General features: G+C 40.0%; 2 protein-coding genes and 1 long non-coding RNA gene across 3 annotated transcripts; 1 reads left to right on the forward strand and 2 right to left on the reverse strand.

The window, feature by feature from the left end:
* Positions 1 to 868: 868 nt before the first annotated feature.
* On the reverse strand, positions 869 to 4,694 carry LOC135530012 (gastrula zinc finger protein XlCGF17.1-like). The gene is made up of 2 exons (XM_064958402.1): positions 4,617 to 4,694; positions 869 to 4,114 (listed from the first exon to the last, which is right to left on the reverse strand). Exon 2 carries the CDS (start codon positions 3,648 to 3,650, stop codon positions 2,826 to 2,828), a length of 825 nt encoding a protein of 274 aa, XP_064814474.1. The 5' UTR covers positions 3,651 to 4,114; positions 4,617 to 4,694; the 3' UTR covers positions 869 to 2,825.
* Positions 4,695 to 4,696: 2 nt separating this feature from the next.
* On the reverse strand, positions 4,697 to 8,009 carry LOC135530013 (uncharacterized). Its single transcript, XR_010453786.1, has 4 exons — positions 7,960 to 8,009; positions 7,672 to 7,835; positions 6,844 to 7,073; positions 4,697 to 4,823 (listed from the first exon to the last, which is right to left on the reverse strand). It is a non-coding gene; the product is annotated as an uncharacterized LOC135530013 (long non-coding RNA).
* A 999-nt stretch (positions 8,010 to 9,008) lies between these two features.
* On the forward strand, positions 9,009 to 21,848 carry LOC135530014 (zinc finger protein 345-like). Its single transcript, XM_064958403.1, has 4 exons — positions 9,009 to 9,066; positions 13,930 to 14,156; positions 17,665 to 17,898; positions 18,107 to 21,848. Exons 2-4 carry the CDS (start codon positions 14,066 to 14,068, stop codon positions 19,519 to 19,521), a joined length of 1,740 nt encoding a protein of 579 aa, XP_064814475.1. The 5' UTR covers positions 9,009 to 9,066; positions 13,930 to 14,065; the 3' UTR covers positions 19,522 to 21,848.
* Positions 21,849 to 22,772: the final 924 nt, after the last annotated feature.

The raw sequence follows: 22,772 nt of genomic DNA on the forward strand, positions 1-22,772 counted from the left end.
GGCTTGTTACACAATGAAAGGGGGGGGGGCAAGAGAAGAAGATGCAAAGGAATTCAGCTATCGTACATACAGTTGAATAATACGGTCATTTACGTTTGTATGTCTTTGTCGTCTCTCTCTGTTGAAATCACCCGATCCGTCTGTGACAAATAGTTAGACAGAAAGTCTCTGAGGTCACCATGTCCTTAGTAGTTGTAGTAGGCTTCTTTGTTCTGAAAGTGTTCGTTAGAATGGATACATCCGAGTACCACACAGTGGTGAGAGGGAAATGTTCTTCCCCTCTCGTCTTCGTTAGAATGGATCCTTCAAAAAGGTACACAAGTTGGTTCTCGGTCGAATTTACTTGACTAAAGTCTTTAAACAGCTGCAGACTGAATGTTCTGATGCAGCCTTTCTTTTTAACTCGAGAGTTTGAAGGTCTTACCATTTGTAACGTATTCAGCTCGCGCTGTACGTATTCTGATCTGGTAGAGTCTAACCATTCGTGACGTCCGGCTTAACGTCCACCTACTTGGTCTGATGTAGTTTTAAACCATTTGTCAGCCGTGTAGTCACCCCTCCACGCTGTCTGATCTGGTAGTTTTAAACCATTTTACACGTCAGTAGCAACCTGTCAATGTACTGGTCTAACATGATAATTATAAATCAAATCTTTTTAAGCACTCAACTTGGAGAGCGGTTCCATCACGTTGTCACAATGTCTGTGCTCACGTGGGCGTGGTTACTGACTTGGCAAAAGTCTATATGAAAAAACATGATCTCATTTAGAAGGCTAAAATCACATTTAATCTTTTCACAAATAGTTTAATTTAATCATATGTTTTACAACATTTAGATGTAACTGACATATACATTGTGAAAGCTCTTAAAGTTACAATGTTTCCGTTCTAACGTCTTCAATGATATCACAAAACAACAATTGATTTAACATGATTGTTCTTTAAGACTGGCTGCCTGTCGAGGACAAGTGACAGGAAGAATTAGCCACAGCACCTGATCAAGCATCTCTTGATTCTGCCTCCTTCCTCATCTTTTAACTCTTTCTCACCTCTCCCTCCAGATGAAATTCTGCATCTAGTGACTTCTGATTTCCCAACAATCTGCCCACTCATCCCATCCATCTCATTACATCATTTAAAGCTACTGTTATTGTCATGTTGTCATTATCTGCTAATAAAGTTTGCAAGCCATATCATACTGGGCATATAATATGTGAGATACACAGATGAACTAAAAAAACTACTAGCACTGCAGTGCCTGGACTTCGCAGTCTCCCTCTTCAAGTCCCCCTTCCGAGACTACCTATTGAGAACAAGTGACAGGCAGAACCTCCCAACCACACAGCACCCACCTCTTTATTCCACACACCAGAGTTAAGTATGTCTGCCATGTGTGTACAAAAAAATCATCTGTGAAAATAAAAACGATCAGTTTATGTATTACAAACTTAAATATTGCCAGGTATCCTTTGATGGTATTTATTTGTTCCACATTATTCATTGTTGTATGCTAGGACCTTATATATATATATATTTCATATTCAACCACAAGGGCTAGGTTAAAATAAAACAGTTAACAGTTAAAATAAAACAGGACATCCAGACAATCAAATGGAAATGAGCTGACTGTGATCTGTAAGGTAAGTCACTTTAATGTGTCAAGCAGATTACACGCGTTCATTGCCATTTCTGAAATGTAGCAACATGTAAGACGTGGATTTCATGTTGTAATGTTAACAAGGTACCAAAAAGTAGTACAAATTCATGTTTGTATTTGATTAGCTAAACAAAACTTTTAAACAGCAAAATTGTTGGGGAAAATCAGCTTTGTTTGCATAGCGATGATGAAAAGAACATAATTTAGGCTGTAATGATCTCCAAAATTATAATCATTAGGTCATCACAACATTCGTTAAGCAACGGACGCTAAGTTTATCGAATCCCATTGTGGCGTAGAGGGGGACATTATTTGGCATGACAGGCTCAATGTGTGCCATGAAAACAAACCATCACACAACCACCACCAGCCTGCAATGCTGACACACAGCATGAATGCATGTAATGATGTTTTTTTCCATACCCTAGTCCTACCATCAGCATGAAACAGCAGGAACAGGGATTCATCAGACCAGGCAAATATTTTCAAATCCTCCAGTGTCCAGTCTTTTCAATTCTTAGCCCACTCCAACTGCAGTTTCTTGTTTCCTGCTGAAAGCTAATGGGGATCCATAATAAATAAACAGCATTAAGGATGATAGTTTTCACCTGGGTTCACCTGGTCAGTCTGTCATGGAAAGAGCAGGTGTCCTTAATGTTTTGTACACTCAGTGCATGTTGTCTACCAGCTCAATCCCACAGAAAACTGCAGAGGGAAGCAGTACCATCCAGTCAACCATCAGACTCCATTGTGAGACGTCTCACAGAGGATATTCAACCCTAAGGGCAAATCCAAGATCATCTCAATATCTTTACAGTAGAAGCTAACAAAACACACCAAAACTGACAAGGTGCACACTGATCAGTAAAGTAAAGAGGCTAACATCCTATAAACCACTCCCTTTCCTCTGCACAGTTCTCTCACAGTGAGAAAATAGGATTTCAAGTGCTCTACGCTTTCTTCATTTGATCCAATTCAACATTGCCAATTATTTAATGACATGATAATTAAGTGGAGTGTCTAATCTTCACTGGTCTGAGAGAACTGATGAGGCTTCTCTCCTTTATGTATACATTGGTGTCTTTTTAAATTGCTCTGTTGAGAGAATCTCTTCTCACAGTCAGTGCAGTGATAAGGCTTCTCTCCAGTGTGTATCCGTTGGTGTATTTTCACATTTCCCAATCGGGAGAAACTTTGCCACAGTAAGAGCAGAAGTAAGGTTTCTCTCTTGTGTGTGATCTCTGATGACCTTTTAGCTCCGCTGATGATTTCAAATATTTTCCGTCGTCAGAGCAGTAGGAAGGCTTCTCTCCTTTATGTATACCTTGATGTCTTTTTAAGTGGCTCGGTTGAGAGAAACTCTTCCTACAGTCAGAGCAGGAGTAAGGCTTCTCTCCTGTGTGTGTTCTCTGATGAACTTTTAGCTCAGTTGATGTTGTGAAGCATTTTACACAATAAAAGCAGGAGTAAGGCTTCTGTCCTGTATGTTTACGTTCATGTATTTTTAATTGGCCCAGTTGAGAGAAACTCTTCCCACAGTCAGAGCAGGAGTAAGGTTTCTCTCCTGTGTGTGTTCTCTGGTGACCTTTTAGCTCAGCTGTTGTTTTAAAACATTTTCGACAGTCAGAGCAGATGTAAGGCTTCTCTCCTGTATGTACACGTTCATGTAGTTTTATGTGGTCCAGTCGAGAGAAACTCGCCCCACAGTCATAGCATAAGTAAGGCTTCTCTCCTGTGTGTGTTCTCTGATGAACTTTTAGATCAGTTGATGTTGTGAAGCATTTTATACAATTAGAGCAGGTGTAAGGCTTCTCTCCTGTATGTACACGTTTATGTAGCTTAAAGTTGCCCAGACGAGAGAATTTTGCCCCACAGTCATAGCAGAAGTAAGGCTTCTCTCCTGTGTGTGTTATCTGATGAACATTTAGCTCAGTTGATGTTGTGAAGCATTTTATACAATTAGAGCAGGGGTAAGGTTTCTCTCCTGTATGCATACGTTCATGTATTTTTAAGTGGCCCAGTCGAGAGAAACTCTTACCACAGTCAGAGCATAAGTAAGGCTTCTCTCCTGTATGTGTTCTCTGATGAACTTTTAGCTCAGCTGTTGTTTTAAAGTATTTTCCACAGTCAGAGCAGACATAAGGCTTCTCTCCTGTATGTATACGGTCATGTGTGTTTAAATTATCCAATCGGGAGAAACTCTTCCCACAGTCAGAGCAGGAATAAGGCTTCTCTCTCGTGTGTGTTCTCTGATGAACTTTTAGCTTAGTTGATGTTGTGAAGCTCTTCCCACAGTCAGTGCAGGAATACAGATTCTTTCCTGTGTGTATTTTTAGGTGTATTTTTAGCTTTGATAGAAATGGCAAGATCTCCTCACAATGTGGGCAGTGGTGAGACCTCTTAGCTCTGTGATCTTCCAGCTGCTCTCTGGATGTAGAGATTGTCTCAACATGGTCTCCTGTGTGAACAACATCAGAAGAACCAGTCAGTTGAAGTGATATACATATCAATCAAATGTATTTTATTATTTTATGAACCCTTTATAAACATTTTTTACATCAGCAGTTGTCACAAAGTGCTTTTCAGAAACCCAGCCTAAAACACCAAAGAGTAAGCAATGCAGATTTAGAAGCACAGTGGCTAGGAAAAACTCGGAAGAAGAAACGTAGGAAGAAACATAGAGAGGAACCAGGCTCAAGGGGTGGCCAGTCCTCTTCCTACTGTAATTGGTGACATGTATCCATATCAGTAGGCTGTACAAAACAAAAAGAGAATTACAACTATTCTAAAAGGGGGTAAGAGTCAAAAGCTAAAAAGGTACAAAAGGAGTGAAAATGATGAGCCATTTCATCCTTCACCGCCATCACAAGGGTTAGTCACTACACAGACTCCTTCTACAGCAACTTTTCATGCACAGTGGAGAAGTTGGGACGAACAACAAACTTAAAACTTGTGCTTACCATGAGAAACAGATTTCCCAATCTTCTCCTCTTCTTCGTCTTTAATGTTGATGTTCAGCTCCAGTGTTTGACTGCAGTCTTCCAGCTTCACTGATGCCATCTCTGGATCCTGCAGTGCAAACTGGGCTCCACTGTCACAATCAGGACCCAGTGACTGTAGGTTTGGACTCAGTGTGGAAGGAGAGAGGCAGGCTGGGTTTGTCCTCACTGTTGATGTAGTAATAAAGAGAAACAGACACAAAGTTATTGTCTTGACAGTTCTGGCACTTTATTCTCTAAAAATTATATTTCTGAATGTTCAATTATCTAAGTCATCTACTGGTCTACACTGGGAAACAGTGTATTTGGAAAGTATTCAGATCCCTTGACTTTTTTTTGTTGCATTACATTTTTCTAAAATGATTCAAATGTTTATTCCCCCTCATCAATCTACACACATTTTATTTTTATTTCACCTTTATTTAATCAGGTGGGCTAGTTGAGAACAAGTTCTCATTTGCAACTGCGACCTGGCCAAGGTAAAGCATAGAAATTTGACAAAGAGTTACACATGGAATAAACAAAACATAGTCAATAATACAGTAGAACAAAAGAAAACAAAAAGTCTATATACAGCGAGTGCAAATAAGGTAAGTTAAGGAAATAAATAGGCCAGGGTGGCAAAGTAATAACAATATAGCAATTAAACACTAATTAAACAATACCCCACAATTACAAAGTAAAAGTTATTTTTTCATGTTTGCAAATTAAAAAATATATAAAACTGAAATATCACATTTACATAAGTATTCAGACCCTTTACTCAGTACTTTATTGAAGCACCTTTGGCAGCGAGTACAGCCTTGAGTCTTCTTGGGTATGACGCTACAAGCTTGGCACACCTGTATTTGGGGAGATTCTCCCATTTTTCTCTGCAGATCCTCTCAAGCTCTGTCAGGTTGGATGGGAGCGTCGCTGCACAGCTATTTTCAGGTCTCTCCAGAGAAGTTTGAACGGGTTCAAGTCCGGTCTCTGGTTGGGCCACTCAAGGACATTCAGAATTGTCCTGAAGCCACTCCTGTGTTGTCTTAGCTGTGTGCTTAGGGTCATTGTCCTGTTGGAACGTGAACCTTCGCCCCAGTATGAGGTCCTGAGCACTCGAGCAGGTTTTCGTCGAGGATCTCTGTACTTTTCTCTGTTCATCTTTCCCCTCGATCCTGACAAGTGTTCAAGGCCCTGCCGCTGAAAAACATCCCCACAGCATGATAGTGTCACCAACATACTTCCCCGTAGGGATAGTGCCAGGTTTCCCCCAGACATCACGCTTGGCATTCAGGCCAAAGAGTTCAATATTGATTTCATCCAACCAGAGAATCTTGTTTCTCATGGTCAGAGTCCTTTAGGTGCCTTTTGGAAAACTCCAAGTGGGCTTTCACGTGCCTTTTACTCAGGGGTGGCTTCTGTCTGCCCACTCTACCATAAAGGCCTAATTGGTGGAGTAATGCAGAGATGATTATCCTTCTGGAAGGTTCACCCATCTCCGCAGAGGAACTCTGGAGCTCTGTCAGTGACCATCAGGTTCTTGCTCACCTCCCTGACTAAGGCCCTTCTCCCCAGCTTGTTCAGTTTGGCAGGCCGGCCAGACAGCTATTGGAAGAGTCTTGGTAGTTCCAAACTTCTATCATTAGGGAATGATGGAGAGTACACTGTGTTGTTGGGGACCTTCAAAGCTGCAGAAATATTTTGGTACCCTTCCCCAGATCTGTGCCTCGACACAATCCTGTCACAGAGCTCTACAGACAATTCCTTCGACCTCATGGCTTGGTTTTTGCACTGACATGCACTGTGGGACCTTACATAGACAGGTGTTTGCCTTTACAAATCATGTCCAATTCATTGAATTTACCACAGATGAACTCCAAGTTATAGAAACATCTCAAGGATGATCAATGGAAACAGGAAGCAAATGTTTTCACTTTGTCATGAGGATTATTTATAACGTAACATTATATGGAAAAAGTCATGGGATCTGAATACTTTCTGAATGCCCTGTACATCATCCACTCACTATCACAAGGGTTAATAATGACAGACTCATTTCATAGAACAATACTGGTGTCAAACCATGCAAGTCTCAGTAGCATGAAATAACATTACTTTCTCATTGAAACAGTTCTACAGCAACTTTTCATTCACAGTTGGAAGTTGGAACGAACAACAAACTTAGTTAGATAGAACCTGCTCTTACCATGAGAAACAGATGTCCCAATCTTCTCCTCCTCTTCTTCATCTTTAATGTTGACATTCAGCTCCAGTGTTTGACTGCAGTCATCCAGCTTCACTGATGCCATCTCTGGATCCTGCAGTGCAAACTGGACTCCACTGTCACAATCAGGACCCAGTGACTGTAGGTTTGGACTCGGTGTAGAAGGAGAGATCAGGCTGGGTTTGTCCTCACTTGATGTTACCGGCCTCAGACTTTATTCAAGTCGGCAAGTAGTAATAAAGAGAAACAGACAAAAGTTCTGGCATTTTCTAAAAATATATTATATTTCTTGTTCAATTATCCAAGTCAGTGTTTGACTTGTTTTGACTTTAAATAGGGACCAGTACTGTTTATATTTAGGTGCAGGATCTCCACAACACTTTTGAGTTAATATTCTATAAGAGGAACATGAGTTCAAACAGTAGAAATTTGAGGTGACGGTACTCAGCTCCGGTGAGCTCCCGTCCAAGTCAAGCACTGATCTCATTTCAATGGATCAGGTAGATAAACATTGGCAACAAAACATAAATTAATTCACATTAGACACAAAGTACATGCTTTAAGTTAGGCTATGCAACTTAAAAGCACTTAATCTATAGTAGATACAGAATGTACATGCATAGATGACAAAAACCATGTATTACAAGGTTACAGCTCGTTTGTACTATGTTCCTGAATAACCTTGGCTTCGATATATTGTTACAATACAAAACCAATAGCATTTCCGTTCACACCATACTAACATTTATAAAGATTGAAACAACTGAATATGTCTGAATATTACTACACATGTCGAAAACGGATAATTACTTTCAGCTTCAAAACAGTACTGCAACCGTCAAATTGTCTCTCTGCTGCACCCGCACTGCCTGAAGCCCGTTTACGCAGAATTACTTTGAGAAAAGTGTACATCCACTCAGACAAACCAAGTCTCTAGTTATGGAACTTGTCAAGTAGTTATCACGTTCTTCATTCTGTTTGACACAAAAATAACACATCAAACCTTAACCAAACGTGATAATACCGTAATAGATGTGTCACCTAGCATTGCATGACATGTTCTTTCGATATTAGAAATTTAAACATTCTATTACATACCTGTAGTAATAAATAGAGACGGACACAATGATTCTCTTCTAGACTGCACGCTTTCTTTATTCTGAAGAATGTTGCGCGCCTGTCCGGAACTTCCTGTTCCCCACTACCACAGTGCAACCGTCCGTACGTTCCGGGATCCTTGGAATAGCCCTACCCCATTACATGAGAAGGGTGTTGGTGCCACCCACTCCTCCTCCTCCGAGACATTGAGTCGTAAGAAAAGCCGTGCGTGAAACATGTAACGTAACCGTAAAAAAGAATAATCTGTAAACGTACTATGTTACGACCATGAATGAACATTTACACTTAAGTGTTTACTTTACGTCTCCCTTTACTCGGTTACAGATCTTTTTTATATATACACATTTTTGTCTGGAATGTGGAATCTGAAAAACCGAATGTAGCTCGTCAATAATTGCAGCTTCCCGTTTCATTTTCAAAATAAATGTCTAGATCTTGTTTTGGAACAGCATTGTACCAGTAGATAGCGTAATATAGGCTTGAGCCTTCAGCAAATGACTTGTGTGAGAATTATACAATAGAGACACAGAAGAGCATTGTCTAGTTTGTTGTTTACACCTGTTGTATTCGGCGCATGTGACAAGAACAATTTGATTTGAGTGATATACTGTATGCTTCATTAAGGTTGGCTTCGTAGAAGGTTGGCTTCATCTGTACCTCAGAGGTGGAACGTAAGTCACAGAAAATAATTGAGGCAGCTGCAGAGAAGTATCTGGGTATTTAACTTCAGAAGAGTTACAGGATGTGTTGGGTGGTGGTGTCCCGTCCTCCCAGGCCGTTGGCATGGTGCAGGAGCAGATCGGGTCAAAGTAGTGGAATGGGATAGTGGGTTTTTAATGATTGTAGAGTTCTTAAAAAAAAAAATACGTTTTTGCTTTTCCCGTTTTCCCATTTTGTATTTTAAAGTGCAATGTGTTTAGATTATAGTCCAGTTGGGGGCGGTAATGCTACATATTCGGTTCCAACCGCCGTTAAACTCCAAAGCAGAGGGAGAAGTAGTTCCGGGGAAGCGCGGACCATTCTTCAGATAAAGGAAGCGCTACAACTGTGCTGTGAACACGGTATCCTTTGTGTCCATTATTACAGGTATGTAATAGCCAGTTTAAACTTTCCAATGTCGAAAGACCACGTCATAACATGCTAGGTAGCACATCCGTCAAGGTATTACCACGTTTGGTAAAGGTTGTGTGTGTTATTTATGTGTCAAACCGAGTGAGTGAAAAACGATTTTGCAAGTCACGTAGCTAGATTTTTCTTTTTGAACGTGTATCAAAATGTAAATTTATATATAATCAATGTATTTGAGATTTTATTGGCTTTGTGTAAAAATAAAGTCTTACGAGTTGGTAAAATGGCGGTGCGCACTCTGCGTTTAATGATGACGTACAATAGAACCACATCAATCAAATTGTAATCAGTCAAGAAAAAACACGTGCAAATGTGTATCTTATACGAAAATCAATGATTTTCTCCAAAACAACTGCCTTTTACACAACTTTCAAATGATGATATAGAAAAACTATTTTGTAAGGATTGGTAATCTGAAATCAGATAGAAATAAATGTTTCCAGTGCATGGGAAGTCACTGCAGAAGCCAAGCCCCAAAAAACAAACAAACATATAACAACCTATGTGTGTGCACATTAAGCTGTTAGTTCATATGCCTTGCCACTGTGATATATATAAGCCTAAGGCCAGAGACAATAAGAAGACACAGGCAGAATAAATTCAACCACACACTCGTTTTCATTACAAAACCGGAGAGCAACATCTGTTGGGTGAAGTCTATTAAACATATTGTGTGTAACAAACAATTACATTACCTACAGCATGGTCAAGCAAGGTAATGTTTCCAACATTTTCTGACTACTTGTAGAGAAACACCAATGCCATCCTCCTCGTTCATTTTGCCTAAAAGGTCTATGACTGTCGTAGAGTAAATGCGTTTAGTTTCTGTTGTCCTCGGCTACCTGGCAAAACGTTTTGCTCATTAGTCTAACTTACTTTCATGGGAAACGATGCGCCAGGCCAGCTAGGTAATATTAGCATATTACATCTAGCTACATGTTGAACTTCCATCCTCTCAGGTCACGGGGCGCAATGTATGGTTGGATCAGAATCACTGTTATAATCATTGGCCAGTGGAGAATTAAGGCCGTAAGTCTAAATCCCTATATCTCCATCCATGGCTAAAATCGTCCCTTTTCTAAGTTAGCCAACTATCCACCAGAGGACAACAACACATTGAGATGTCAGTTATGTTTGGCTTCTGATGTGATGTGATTGGTCTGAAGGCAAATCCAAACTGGCCTCTCTTGACACTTGTTTTTGGGGGCCAGGACCAATTACAGCTGAGCCCAGTCAGTTTAGGTCAATGCTGATTGGCTATTATTATTATTATTATTATTATTATTATTTTTTTTTTTTTAAGGGAGGACAAACGATTGCTGGCTTCCCTTGCATTCAATTTCTGGAAAATACATATTTTAGATGTCTTTTCAACTTCATTTTACTAACTGGGACTGTTCTAGTTTTGCTGGGGGTGGAATTTTTGGAGCAGAATGGCAAATAGTGGCCCTGGCTATAGGTCAGGCCCTATTGTGCCCTATTCGGACGGGAGTCGTTTTACTGGGGGAGGTCGGGTTATGTAATTATGTTCACGAGCACAAAACATCTTTCATTTTTGTCCCGTTAGAATCTGCCATGGCAGTAAGATTTACATGGCAGGAGAGTAACAATTCCAACCAGAATAACCTACTGTTTTTGGGGCAAAGTCCTCTGATAATACTAGTCCGGTGCAAATCGACATCCCTTTGTTTTGAGAGAAATGTCTGCGTTTGACAGGTGTTGCTCTCGGTTTACGCAAGAAAACATTAGTTCAATATATCGAATCAGTTAAGTACTGCGCATAATGAATGGGCTACATGCAGCCTATCAACTTTCACAGTGAATGCTTTTGTTTATATGTTTTGTGTTTATGAATTGAATATTACCAAATGCATCAGTAAAAAATATTGAGTCAATTTAATGCAACCTTTGCTGTTAATAGATCGCAAAGCAGCAGCATACAACTGACCGAAAGTTTTGTAAATGATTAACGTTCTCATCCATAGGCTTAAAATGCATCTGGGGTGAAATTGAACTGTTTAACTCACATCTGAAGGCTGAGGGGCATTTAGGATGTACTGCAGATCGCTAAAATATGATTATGATCACACTTTCTCAATTCAAATATTAGGGTGACACTATAGGATAGATGGTTTAGAAACCAAGCTGGAGTTACCAGTGTGGCCCGATCACCTGGACATGTTGAAATACTGCATCTTCACTTCTAGAATAAAATCCTCCAGGCTTGCATCATAACTGCCACTTGTGGAAAAATAAGGAATTACAGGGGGCCGTTTGGGGGAAAAATAAGGAATTACAGGGGGGCGTTTGGGGGAAAAATAAGGAATTACAGGGGGCCATTTGGGGGAAAAATAAGGAATTACAGGGGGGCGTTTGGGGGAAAAATAAGGAATTACAGGGGGCCGTTTGGGGGGGGGGGGGGAATCCCGTCCGACTCGTCCTCTGGAATAACAGACATTCTGGGGTATTAATAACAGAAGGTTCTCTAGCCATGCATACATGTGTCACGTAAAGAGAGCAAGGGTTGAGGGACAGGGAATGTTTTTCCTAAACAAATTAAGGATTTTGGGTACAGAACGTTAGCCTGAAATTAGCTTTAAAACTGCTAAATGTTCTCTCCGCCAACAAGAGGGGTGGGTGATTCTATATATATTTTTATTTGTAATAAATCTGCAAACATTTCTGAAAACCTGTTTTGGCTTTGATTATGGGTTATTGTCTGTAGATTGATGAGGGGAAAAACAATTTAATCAATTTTAGAATAAGGCTGTCACTTAACAAAATGTGGAAAAAGACTAGTGTCATGGATCTTAGTATCTTCTGACCAGGGGAGTTTTCTATCATCAATAAGTACTAAAGCAGTCAGCATCTCTGAATGGGGTAGCAGTGCAGGTGTACTAAAGCAGTCAGCGTCTCTGAATGGGGTAGCAGTGCAGGTGTACTAAAGCAGTTAGCGTCTCTGAATGGGGTAGCAGTGCAGGTGTACTAAAGCAGTTAGCGTCTGAATGGGGTAGCAGTGCAGGTGTACTAAAGCAGTTAGCGTCTCTGAATGGGGTAGCAGTGCAGGTGTACCAAATAAAATAAAATTTTATTTGTCACATACACATGGTTAGCAGATGTTAATGCGAGTGTAGCGAAATGCTTGTGCTTCTAGTTCCGACAATGCAGTAATAACCAACAAGTAATCTAACTAACAATTCCTAAACTACTGTCTTATACACCGTGTAAGGGGATAAAGAATATGTACATAAGGATATATGAATGAGTGATGGTACAGAGCAGCATAGGCAGGATACAGTAGATGGTATCGAGTACAGTATATACATATGAGATGAGTATGTAAACAAAGTGGCATAGTTAAAGTGGCTAGTGATACATGTATTACATAAGGATGCAGTCGATGATATAGAGTACAGTATATACGTATGCATATGAGATGAATAATGTAGGGTAAGTAACATTATATAAGGTAGCATTGTTTAAAGTGGCTAGTGATATATTTACATAATTTCCCATCAATTCCCATTATTAAAGTGGCTGGAGTTGAGTCAGTGTCAGTGTGTTGGCAGCAGCCACTCAATGTTAGTGGTGGCTGTTTAACAGTCTGATGACCTTGAGATAGAAGCTGTTTTTCAGTCTCTCGGTCCCAGCTTTGATGCACCTGTACTGACCTCGCCTTCTGGATGATAGCGGGGTGAACAGGCAGTGGCTCGGGTGGTTGATGTCCTTGATGATCTTTATGGCCTTCCTGTAACATCGGGTGGTGTAGGTGTCCTGGAGGGTAGGTAGTTTGCCCCCGGTGATGCGTTGTGCAGACCTCACTACCCTCTGGAGAGCCTTACGGTTGAGGGCGGAGCAGTTGCCGTACCAGGCGGTGATACAGCCCGCCAGGATGCTCTCGATTGTGCATCTGTAGAAGTTTGTGAGTGCGTCTCTGAATGGGGTAGCAGTGCGGGTGTACTAAAGCAGTTAGCATCTCTGAATGGGGTAGCAGTGCAGGTGTACTAAAGCAGTTAGCATCTATGAATGGGGTAGCAGTGCAGGTGTACTAAAGCAGTTAGCGTCTCTGAATGGGGTAGCAGTGCAGGTGTACTAAAACAGTTAGCGTCTCTGAATGGGGTAGCAGTGCAGGTGTACTAAAGCAGTTAGCGTCTCTGAATGGGGCAGCAGTGCAGGTGCACTAAAGCAGTTAGCGTCTCTGAATGGGATAGCAGTGCAGGTGCACTAAAGCAGTTAGCGTCTCTGAATGGGATAGCAGTGCAGGTGCACTAAAGCAGTTAGCGTCTCTGAATGGGGCAGCAGTGCAGGTGCACTAAAGCAGTTAGCGTCTCTGAATGGGGCAGCAGTGCAGGTGCACTAAAGCAGTTAGCGTCTCTGAATGGGGCAGCAGTGCAGGTGCATGAGTGAGAGACAATTTCACGGTCGCACTATTTTGAAGCTGGATGTAATGATTATCAGTTTCTACATGTATACTAATATTCAGACACATTCAGTTGTTTCAATCTTTATCTATAGTTGTTACTATGGTGGAACGGGAAATACAATTGGCAGTGGTGTAAAGTAACTAAGTAAAAACACTTTGAAGTACTGCTTAAAGGAGACGTTCTCTTTTTTTATAAATGGCATGTTATGGTTACGTGCACTTGTGTTGTGTAATTTAAAGTATGTACTTTGTCTAATGTGAATGAATGAATGTTTTGTTGTCAATGCTTAGCTACCTGATCTATTGTAATTACATAATTGACTAGAATAAAGAAAGTGACAGAACTGTCAAAACAATAACTTGTGTTCGTTTCTCTTTATTACTACTGGCCAAATCAGATTAAGTCTGAAGCCGGTAACATCAACAGTGAGGACAAACCCAGCCTGCCTCTCTCCTTCCACACTGAGTCCAAACCTACAGTCACTGGGTCCTGATTGTGACAGTGGAGCCCAGTTTGCTCTGCAGGATCCAGAGATGGCATCAGTGAAGCTGGAAGACTGCAGTCAAACACTGGAGCTGAATGTCAACATTAAAGATGAAGAAGAGGAGAAATCGGTTTCTCTTAGTAAGCACGTTTTTTTCTAATTAAGTCTGTGTTCATTCCAACTTCCCGCTGTGCATGAAAAGTTGCAGTATAACTGTTTCATGATGAACTGTTTCAATGAGAAGGTAAATATTATTTCATGCTACTGACACTTTCATGGTTTGACACCAGTATTGTCAGCATTTGTTTTATTCACTGGGCTATCCGGAGTGCTCAGAGAGTAGCCTAAGAGGTGAAGTAGACGAACTGCCAGTTTTAGGGTTCTATTATGAAATGAGTGTGTCGTTTCTAACCCCTGTGATAGTGAGTGGAGGATTATATGAAATGAGTGTGTAGTTACTAACCCTTGTGATAGTGAGTGGAGGATGACACACCCCTTTTTAGCTTTCAACTCTGACCCACTTTTAGAATAGTTTTATTCCCCCTTTGTATTGCACAGCCTACCGACATTAATACATACAGTACGTTCGGAAAGTATTCAGACCCCTTTACTTTTTCCACATTTTGTTACGTTACAGCCTTATTCTAAAATGTATTAAATAAGTTCCTCATCAATCTGCACACAATACCCCATAATGACAAAGCAAACAGTTTTTTTGAGAAATGTTTGCTAATTTATTCAAAATTAAAAACAGAAATACCTTATTTACATAAGTATTCAGACCCATTGCTATGAGACTCAACCTTAAACTCAGGTACATCCTGTTTCCATTGATCATCCTTGAGATGTTTCTACAACTTGATTGAGATTCCACCTGTGGTGAATTACATTGATTGGACAAGATTTAGAAAGGAACACACCTGTGTATATAAGGTCCCACAGTTGACAGTGCATGTCAGAGCAAAAACCAAGCCACGAGGTTGAAGGAATTGTCCATAGAGCTCCATGAAAGGATTATGTTGAGGAACAGATCTGGGGAAGGGAACCAGAACATTTCCAATAATAAAAATAACTAAAAAGTGTAATGTGCAGTTGCAGATAATGCAGATTGCATTTCGACTAGAGCCAAAATTCACATACAAAATAGAGAATATACAGTTTTACAGTTCCAATGGTACTGTGCGTCAAGCCAATATCACTGGATTCTACAGCATCACTGGATTCTACAGCATCACTGGCTTCTACAGCATCACTGGCTTCTACAGCATCACTGGCTTCTACAGCATCACTGGCTTCTACAGCATCACTGGCTTGCAAAACTCATAAAACAGATCCCAAATATTATGAAACTCTGGGGCTTTCTTTTTCACTATATAAGTACATTTTTCAAGAGCCAGGCTTGATGTTAATTATTTTTACCAATGACCAAGTGAGGGAACTGACATACTTCCAGTGGAGAGCAATTGAACGTCTAACTTTTGATAGAGGTCAAACATTTTTAAAATTTTCTCTCCTATGTAACGAGATATTCTCTGGGTAAAGATTTAGGAGGCATAGCTTATGGATTAATGGTATTGGGGTAGAGGTCATCTCAGAGATGTAGCTTAGTACTGAGGTCAAATGTTTAAATCTCAGCACATTCCTCCAGGCAATGATACAAGGTGTGTAAATGCGTGTTACATTTAACACACAGGTCTGGGGTATTAGGGTCAAATTTGTGAGGGTGATATTTTCCCATGTAATGACGTCATGTGACCTCTCCCATAACACACATTTAACAGAGAGCGTTTCTAATGTGGTCAAAGGAAGTTGTAGGGTTGATTGTTTTAGACTGGAAAAGCTTCAAGATAAATCTTCCCTTTAGTTCTTCAAATGACATGAGACCCTCTTTTTTTTATTGTTCTTTAAACCAGTCTAACTTTTTTTAAATTATTATTATTATTTTTTTTATTTAACTAGGCAAGTCAGTTTTAAGAACAAATTATTATTTTCAAGTAATAGTGGATTAACTGCCTTGTTCAGGGGCAGAACAAGAGATATTGTTTTACCTTGTCAGCTTGGGGATTTGATCTTGCAACCTTTAGGTTACTAGTCCAACACTCTAACCACTAGGCTACCTGCCGCCCCAACAATACTTGTCGTTGTCAATACTTTAAACCAGTCCATTACTTTAACAATACCCTTTCTTGACCATTATTTAAACCCCTAGTCAATTTTACCAGGTGTGAAATTGTCATTACACCAAATTGGTGTAAAACTGGATAATACAGGGGATTCACCCAGATATTGCTGTTCTTTGTGCCATATAGTTGGTGTTTTTAACAAAGGGATTAATGGTATTCTTCTTTAGTTTCTTAAAGGGAGCAGAGTTGTTTTTATTTTATTTAACCTTTATTTTCCGACACCTTTCTGGAGTTGGAACTTGCCGAGTCAGGAGCGTCTGTCTGCGTGCAAGGCCTGCTACGCCAGCGCTGGTCACACTGAAGGTTAGGAGCGTCTGTCTGCGCGCAAGGCCTGCTACGCCAGCGCTGGTCACACTGAAGGTTAGGAGCGTCTGTCTGCGCGCAAGGCCTGCTACGCCAGCGCTGGTCACACTGAAGGTTAGGAGCGTCTGTCTGCGTGCAAGGCCTGCTACGCCAGCGCTGGTCACACTGAAGGTTAGGAGCGGAGAAGTGGTCATCGGATTGGAAAACCTGATGCACCTTGGGCCGTGGGAACATCTACGTTCTGCACAACAGTCTACTGGTTGTTGCACACCTGTGCTGAAATACCTATATAATGCCGGATTTTAGATCTGTTACTGTGCCTGCTCTTTACTCAATGCCATCCTGGATTAAATAGGCTGGATGATCAATGGGTCAGTGAATTATCTTCGCCTTATGCCCTACAATTTGCAAACACTCAGACGAGACCATCATGTCAATACCACCAGGAACTTGGTTTGTCTGAGGAAATTATGTACATCCATTCAATCAATTTATTTGAGATATCTGAGTTTGTTTAGCATGTTATTGGTTTTGTGTAAAATTCACAAGCTGGTAAAATGCTGGCACCCACTCTGTCTGCGTCAACAGACTTCAGTGCATGTAGTGCTGGTGCAGAGAGTCAATTTCACGGTCACACTACAGTTTTAAAGCTGAATGTAATGATTATCAGTTTTCTACATGTGTACTAATATTTAGACACATTCAGATGTTTCTATATCTATAAATGTTACTATGGTGTGAATGTGAAATAAAATAGTTTTTTCATTGAAATAATACAGTAAAGACAAGGTTATTCAGGCAAATAGTACATAGTGATGCCTAAAACATATACTGCAACTTTGTACTAAATGGTTTTTAGTCATTTATGCAAATTTGGGAAACTACTCTAGGTTAAGTACATGTACATTGTGTAGACAAATGTAAAGCAGGTACTTTGTCTAATTGCAATGAATTCATGTTTTGTTCTAAATTCTTATCTACCAGATCTATTGAAATGAGATCAGTGTTTGACCTGCACCTAAAAATGATTACCAGCACCTATTTCAGTCCAAGTCCAGCACTGAAATAGATCATTTAACAAGAAGAAATATATATATATTTTTAGAATAAAGTGCCAGATCTGTCAAGACAACTTTCTGTCTGTTTCTCAATGTTACTATAGGACAACTAGAATTAAGTCTGAGTTCGGTAACATCAACAGTGACAACAAACCAAGCCTGCCTCTCTCCTTCCACACTGAGTCCAAACCTACTGTCACTGGGTCCTGATTGTGACAGTGGAGCCCAGTTTTCACTGCAGGATCCAGAGATGAAGCTCGAAGACTGCAGTCAAACAATGGAGCTGAATGTCAGCATTAAAGATGAAGAAGATAAGATTGAGAAATCTCTTTCTCAAGGTAAGAGAATACCAATATTGTGTTTAACACCTTTTTGTTTACTACATGATGCCATGTGTGTTATTTCATAGTTTTGATGTCTTCACCATTATACAATGTAGAAAATAGTCAAATAAAGAAAAACCCTTGAATGAGTATGTGTTCTGAAACTTTTGACCTGTAGTGTATATCACACAACTGACTGGTTCTTCTGATGTTGTTCACACAGGAGACCATGTTGAGACATTCTCTACATCCAGAGAGAAACAGCAGGAAGATCACAGAGCTAAGAGGTCTCACCACTGCCCACATTGTGAGGAGAATTTTTCACTTCTATCAAAGCTAAAATTACATTTAAAAATACACACAGGAGAGAATCTGTTTTCCTGTACTGACTGTGGGAAGAATTTCACAACCTCAAAGGCTCTGACAGTTCATCAGAGAGTGCACAGAGGAGAGAAGTCATACCCCTGCTCTGACTGTGGAAAGAGTTTCTCTCAACTGTGCACCTTAAAAAGACATGAACATATACATACAGGAGAGAAGCCTTACTCCTGCCCTGACTGTGGAGGGAGTTTCTCTCAACTGTACAACTTAAAAAGACATGAACGCATACATACAGGAGAGAAGACTTACTCCTGCTCTGACTGTGACAAATGCTTCAAAAGATCAACTGCTCTAAAGGTTCATCAGAGAACACACACAGGAGAAAAGCCTTACTCCTGCTCTGACTGTGAAAAATGCTTCAAAAGATCAACTGCTCTAAAGGTTCATCAGAGAACACACACAGGAGAAAAGCCTTACTCCTGCTCTGACTGTGAAAAATGCTTCAAAAGATCAACTGCTCTAAAGGTTCATCAGAGAACACACACAGGAGAAAAGCCTTACTCCTGCTCTGACTGTGGAAGGAGTTTCTCTAAACTGTACAACTTAAAAACACATGAACGTATACACACAGGAGAGAAGCCTTACTCCTGCTTTTACTGTGAAAAAATCTTCAGAACATCAACTGATCAAAAAGTTCATCAGAGAAATCACACAGGAGATAAGCCTTACACCTGCTCTGACTGTGGAAAGAGTTTCTCTCAACTGGGCGACTTAAAAACACATGAACGTATACACACAGGAGAGAAGCCTTTCTCCTGCTCTGACTGTGAAAAATGCTTCAAAACATCAACTGAGCAAAAAGTTCATCAGAGAACACACACAGGAGAGAAGCCTTACTCCTGCTCTGGCTGTGGAAAGAGATTCTCTCAACTGGGCAACTTAAAAACACATGAACGTTTACATACAGGAGAGAAGCCTTACTCCTGCTCTGACTGTGGAAAGAGTTTCTCTCAACTGGGCGACTTAAAAACACATGAACGTTTACATACAGGAGAGAAGCCTTACTCCTGCTTTTACTGTGAAAAAATCTTCAGAACATCAACTGAGCAAAAAGTTCAGCAGAGAACACACACAGGAGAGAAGCCTTACTCCTGCTCTGACTGTGGAAAGAGTTTCTCTAAACTGGGGGACTTAAAAACACATGAACGTATACACACAGGAGAGAAGCCTTACTCCTGCTCTGACTGTGGAAAGAGTTTCTCTAAACAGCACAACTTAAAAAGACATGAACGTATGCATATAGGAGTGAAGCCTTAATCCTGCTCTGATTGTGTAAAATGTTTCACAGCATCAACTGACCTAAAAGTTTGTCAGAACACACACTGGAGAGAAGCATTACTCCTGCTCTTAATGTGGCAAGAGTTTCTCCCGATTGGGAAATGTAAAGACACACCAACAGATACATAGTTGACCGAAGCCTTATCAAAGCACTGACTGTGAGAAGAGATTCTACAGATTGGGCCATTTAAAAAGACACCAATGTGTACATAAAGGAGAGAAGCCTCATCAGTTCTCTCAGACCAGCTAAGATTAGACACTCCACTTCATTCTCATGTCAGTAAATAATTGGCAACATTGAATTGGATCAAATGAAGTGTAGAACGCTCTATTGTAAAAATAGAAAAAACACAACAACAAAAAACATATAAGGACACCTGCTTTTTCCATAGCAGACCAGGTGGGCTAAGGAATGGAAAAATTGGAAACATACTGCCTGGTCTGATGAATCCCTGTTCCTGCTGTTTCATGCTGATGGGAGGACTGGGGTATGGAGGAAACCACGAGTACATACATCCAGTGGTGGAAAAAGTACCTAACTGTCATACTGAGTGAAAGTAATGAAACCTTAATAGAAAATTACTCAAGTCAAAGTGAGTCACCCAGTAAAATACTACCTCAGTAAAAGTCTAAAAGCTTTTGTTTGTAAATATACTTATGTATTAAAAGTAATTGCTAAAATATACTCCATTAAAAGTATGAATAATTTCAAATTCCTTAAATTAAGCAAACCAAACTGTACAACTGTGTTGTGTTTTGTTTTTATATTACAGATAGCCAGGGGCAGACTCCAACACTCAGACATCACTTACGAACGATGCATTTGTGTTTAGTGAGTCTTCCAGATCAGAGGCAGTAGGGATGACCAGGGATGTTCTCTGTTTAGTGAGTCTGCCAGATCAGAGGCAGTAGGAATGACCAGGGATGTTCTCTGTTTAGTGAGTCTTCCAGATCAGAGGCAGTAGGAATGACCAGGGATGTTCTCTGTTTAGTGAGTCTGCCAGATCAGAGGCAGTAGGAATGACCAGGGATGTTCTCTTGATAAGTGCGTGAATTGGACCATTTTCTGTTCAGCTAATCATAAAAAAATGTAACAAGTACTTTTGGGTGTCGGGGAAAATGTATGGAGTAAAAAGTACAGTTTGTTTAGGAATGTAGTGAAGTAAAAGTTGTCAAAAATATAAATAGGAAAGTACAGATACTACAGAAACTACTAAAGTAGTTCTTTAAATAATTTTTACTTCAGTACTTTACACTGCATGCATCCATGCCATGTGTCAGCATTTCAGACTGGTGGTGTGTTTTCAGGCCACACATTGGGCCCCTTGATAAAAGTTGAGCAATGTTTGAATGCCACAGGATATTGTGAGAGCAAAATTGCAAGATTATGTTATATTTGTTTTATTTTATCAAATGGTTGTTTTGTGCAACAGAATAGAAGTTTCTTATAACTATGGTTTCTGTGTGAACTGAAAAGTGGGTCTCTGGGAGATTTAACACTGACAGAAGATTTACATTGTCTTGGGTTGATAAACCTAACAAGACCGCATTCCATAGCATGAGTTAATGTTTCTGTCCTGAGGTACCAGGGGGAGATTGCTCCAATGTGGAGTTGGGGGGGCCAGACCCTGGTCTCTACACAATGAGAAATTAGTATATTTCATACGAATCCTTACCTTGTGGCCCATTTCATAAAGCTGTTGTTTGTAATGAACATCCAGGAGGATGGACTTTGCTATAAAATGCTGTGGCTTTAGTCCTGCTGGTTGGGCTCTCAACGAATCACCTACGGCACGGTCATTGACCAGCTCCATTACTGCAGTAATTAACTAATAAAGTTAGATTGTTTTGAAGAAATGTATAAGTCTCTCCTTTTGATTACAATAATTCCACCACAATATCTAAACATCATTGCCAATCAGGTGCATCCCTTCATGGCGGCAGTTTATCCATCTGCAAATTGATTTTCTTTTCATTAGGATTATGCCTTATGCCACAAGGCTTGTCCAGGAATGGTTCCCAGAACAGCTCATTGAATTCCCTGTAATTGTACATCTGTGGGGCGAGATGGAACGAGCTATTCGGAGAAGATCCACTCCCAGCCAACTTGACACAATTGTAGGAAGCATTGGAGTCAACTTGGACCAGCATCCCTGTCGAACGCTCTCAACACCTTGGACAGTCTATGCCCAAAGATTTTAGGCTGACATTCTAGATGATTCTGTGTATCGTAAGTTCAAATAAAGTTCACATAATAATAATTTCTAAAATCTAACAATTTGATGAAATTATAGCCTATTTGGTAATGACAGTCATGACACACTTTTTTTTTAAACTGGTGCATGAAATATTTTAAAAGACTTTTAGAAGTGTGATATATAGAATAATGTCAAAAGTATGGGTGTGAGAATGCTTTATAAAATAAAATTAAAAGCTAAAAAAATAGTGAGGTTATTTAGTATCTACTTAATGGATGTGAAATAAACATATCTAAATCAAAGTCTTCAAGTTCTTCAAGACTATTTACATAATCAACTGGGCATTACAACAGCCTCTCTGGTTCTATTCTCCAATACTAACTGGGTCATTATTGAATTGCATGGGTAATGCAGTTTCTTGGCTTTGGTACGCTATAAAACACTTATTTAATAAGAAAACACAAGCACTTTATACTGATAAACATCTATTTGTATGCACTGTAGACATTACTGGTGCCTAACGGATGGGCTTGTCACCATGGTGATGTGTAGAGATGTAGTGACGTGTTTTGAGTAGATAAATTCTTTAGAATTCCACGGATTAAACAAAGACATTCAGTAGATCAATACAGCTTCAGTAGTGTATCTGGTCTCAAAGCTGATGCTGAAAAACCATGTCAGTGCTGAGGTCAAATGTAATACTCATTTACATTTCCTGTTCGTTTCAGCTTCATACAAACAGGAATTATTTAGCTTAAAACAGTTTTTAGTTTATGTTGTCAGATCAATTAAGTTCAATGGAGTAATTCAATCACATTCATAATAAAATACAATTTAATAAACATGTAGTCATTTCATAGCCTGTGCATCAATAGTAAAATTGCATAGAAAAATGTATCTACCCAAACCAGTGGTGTCTACCAGCTCATTCTTACAGAAAGCTGAAAACAGCATTTCCTATCCACCCTCCATGCTAGAGAAACATAGTCTGGTAGGAACAGATAAACATGCTAGAAACCTGAGGGACAGTCT

The sequence above is a fragment of the Oncorhynchus masou genome, unplaced genomic scaffold (genome assembly GCF_036934945.1).
Source record: "Oncorhynchus masou masou isolate Uvic2021 unplaced genomic scaffold, UVic_Omas_1.1 unplaced_scaffold_1234, whole genome shotgun sequence".
Taxonomy (NCBI): domain Eukaryota; kingdom Metazoa; phylum Chordata; class Actinopteri; order Salmoniformes; family Salmonidae; genus Oncorhynchus; species Oncorhynchus masou.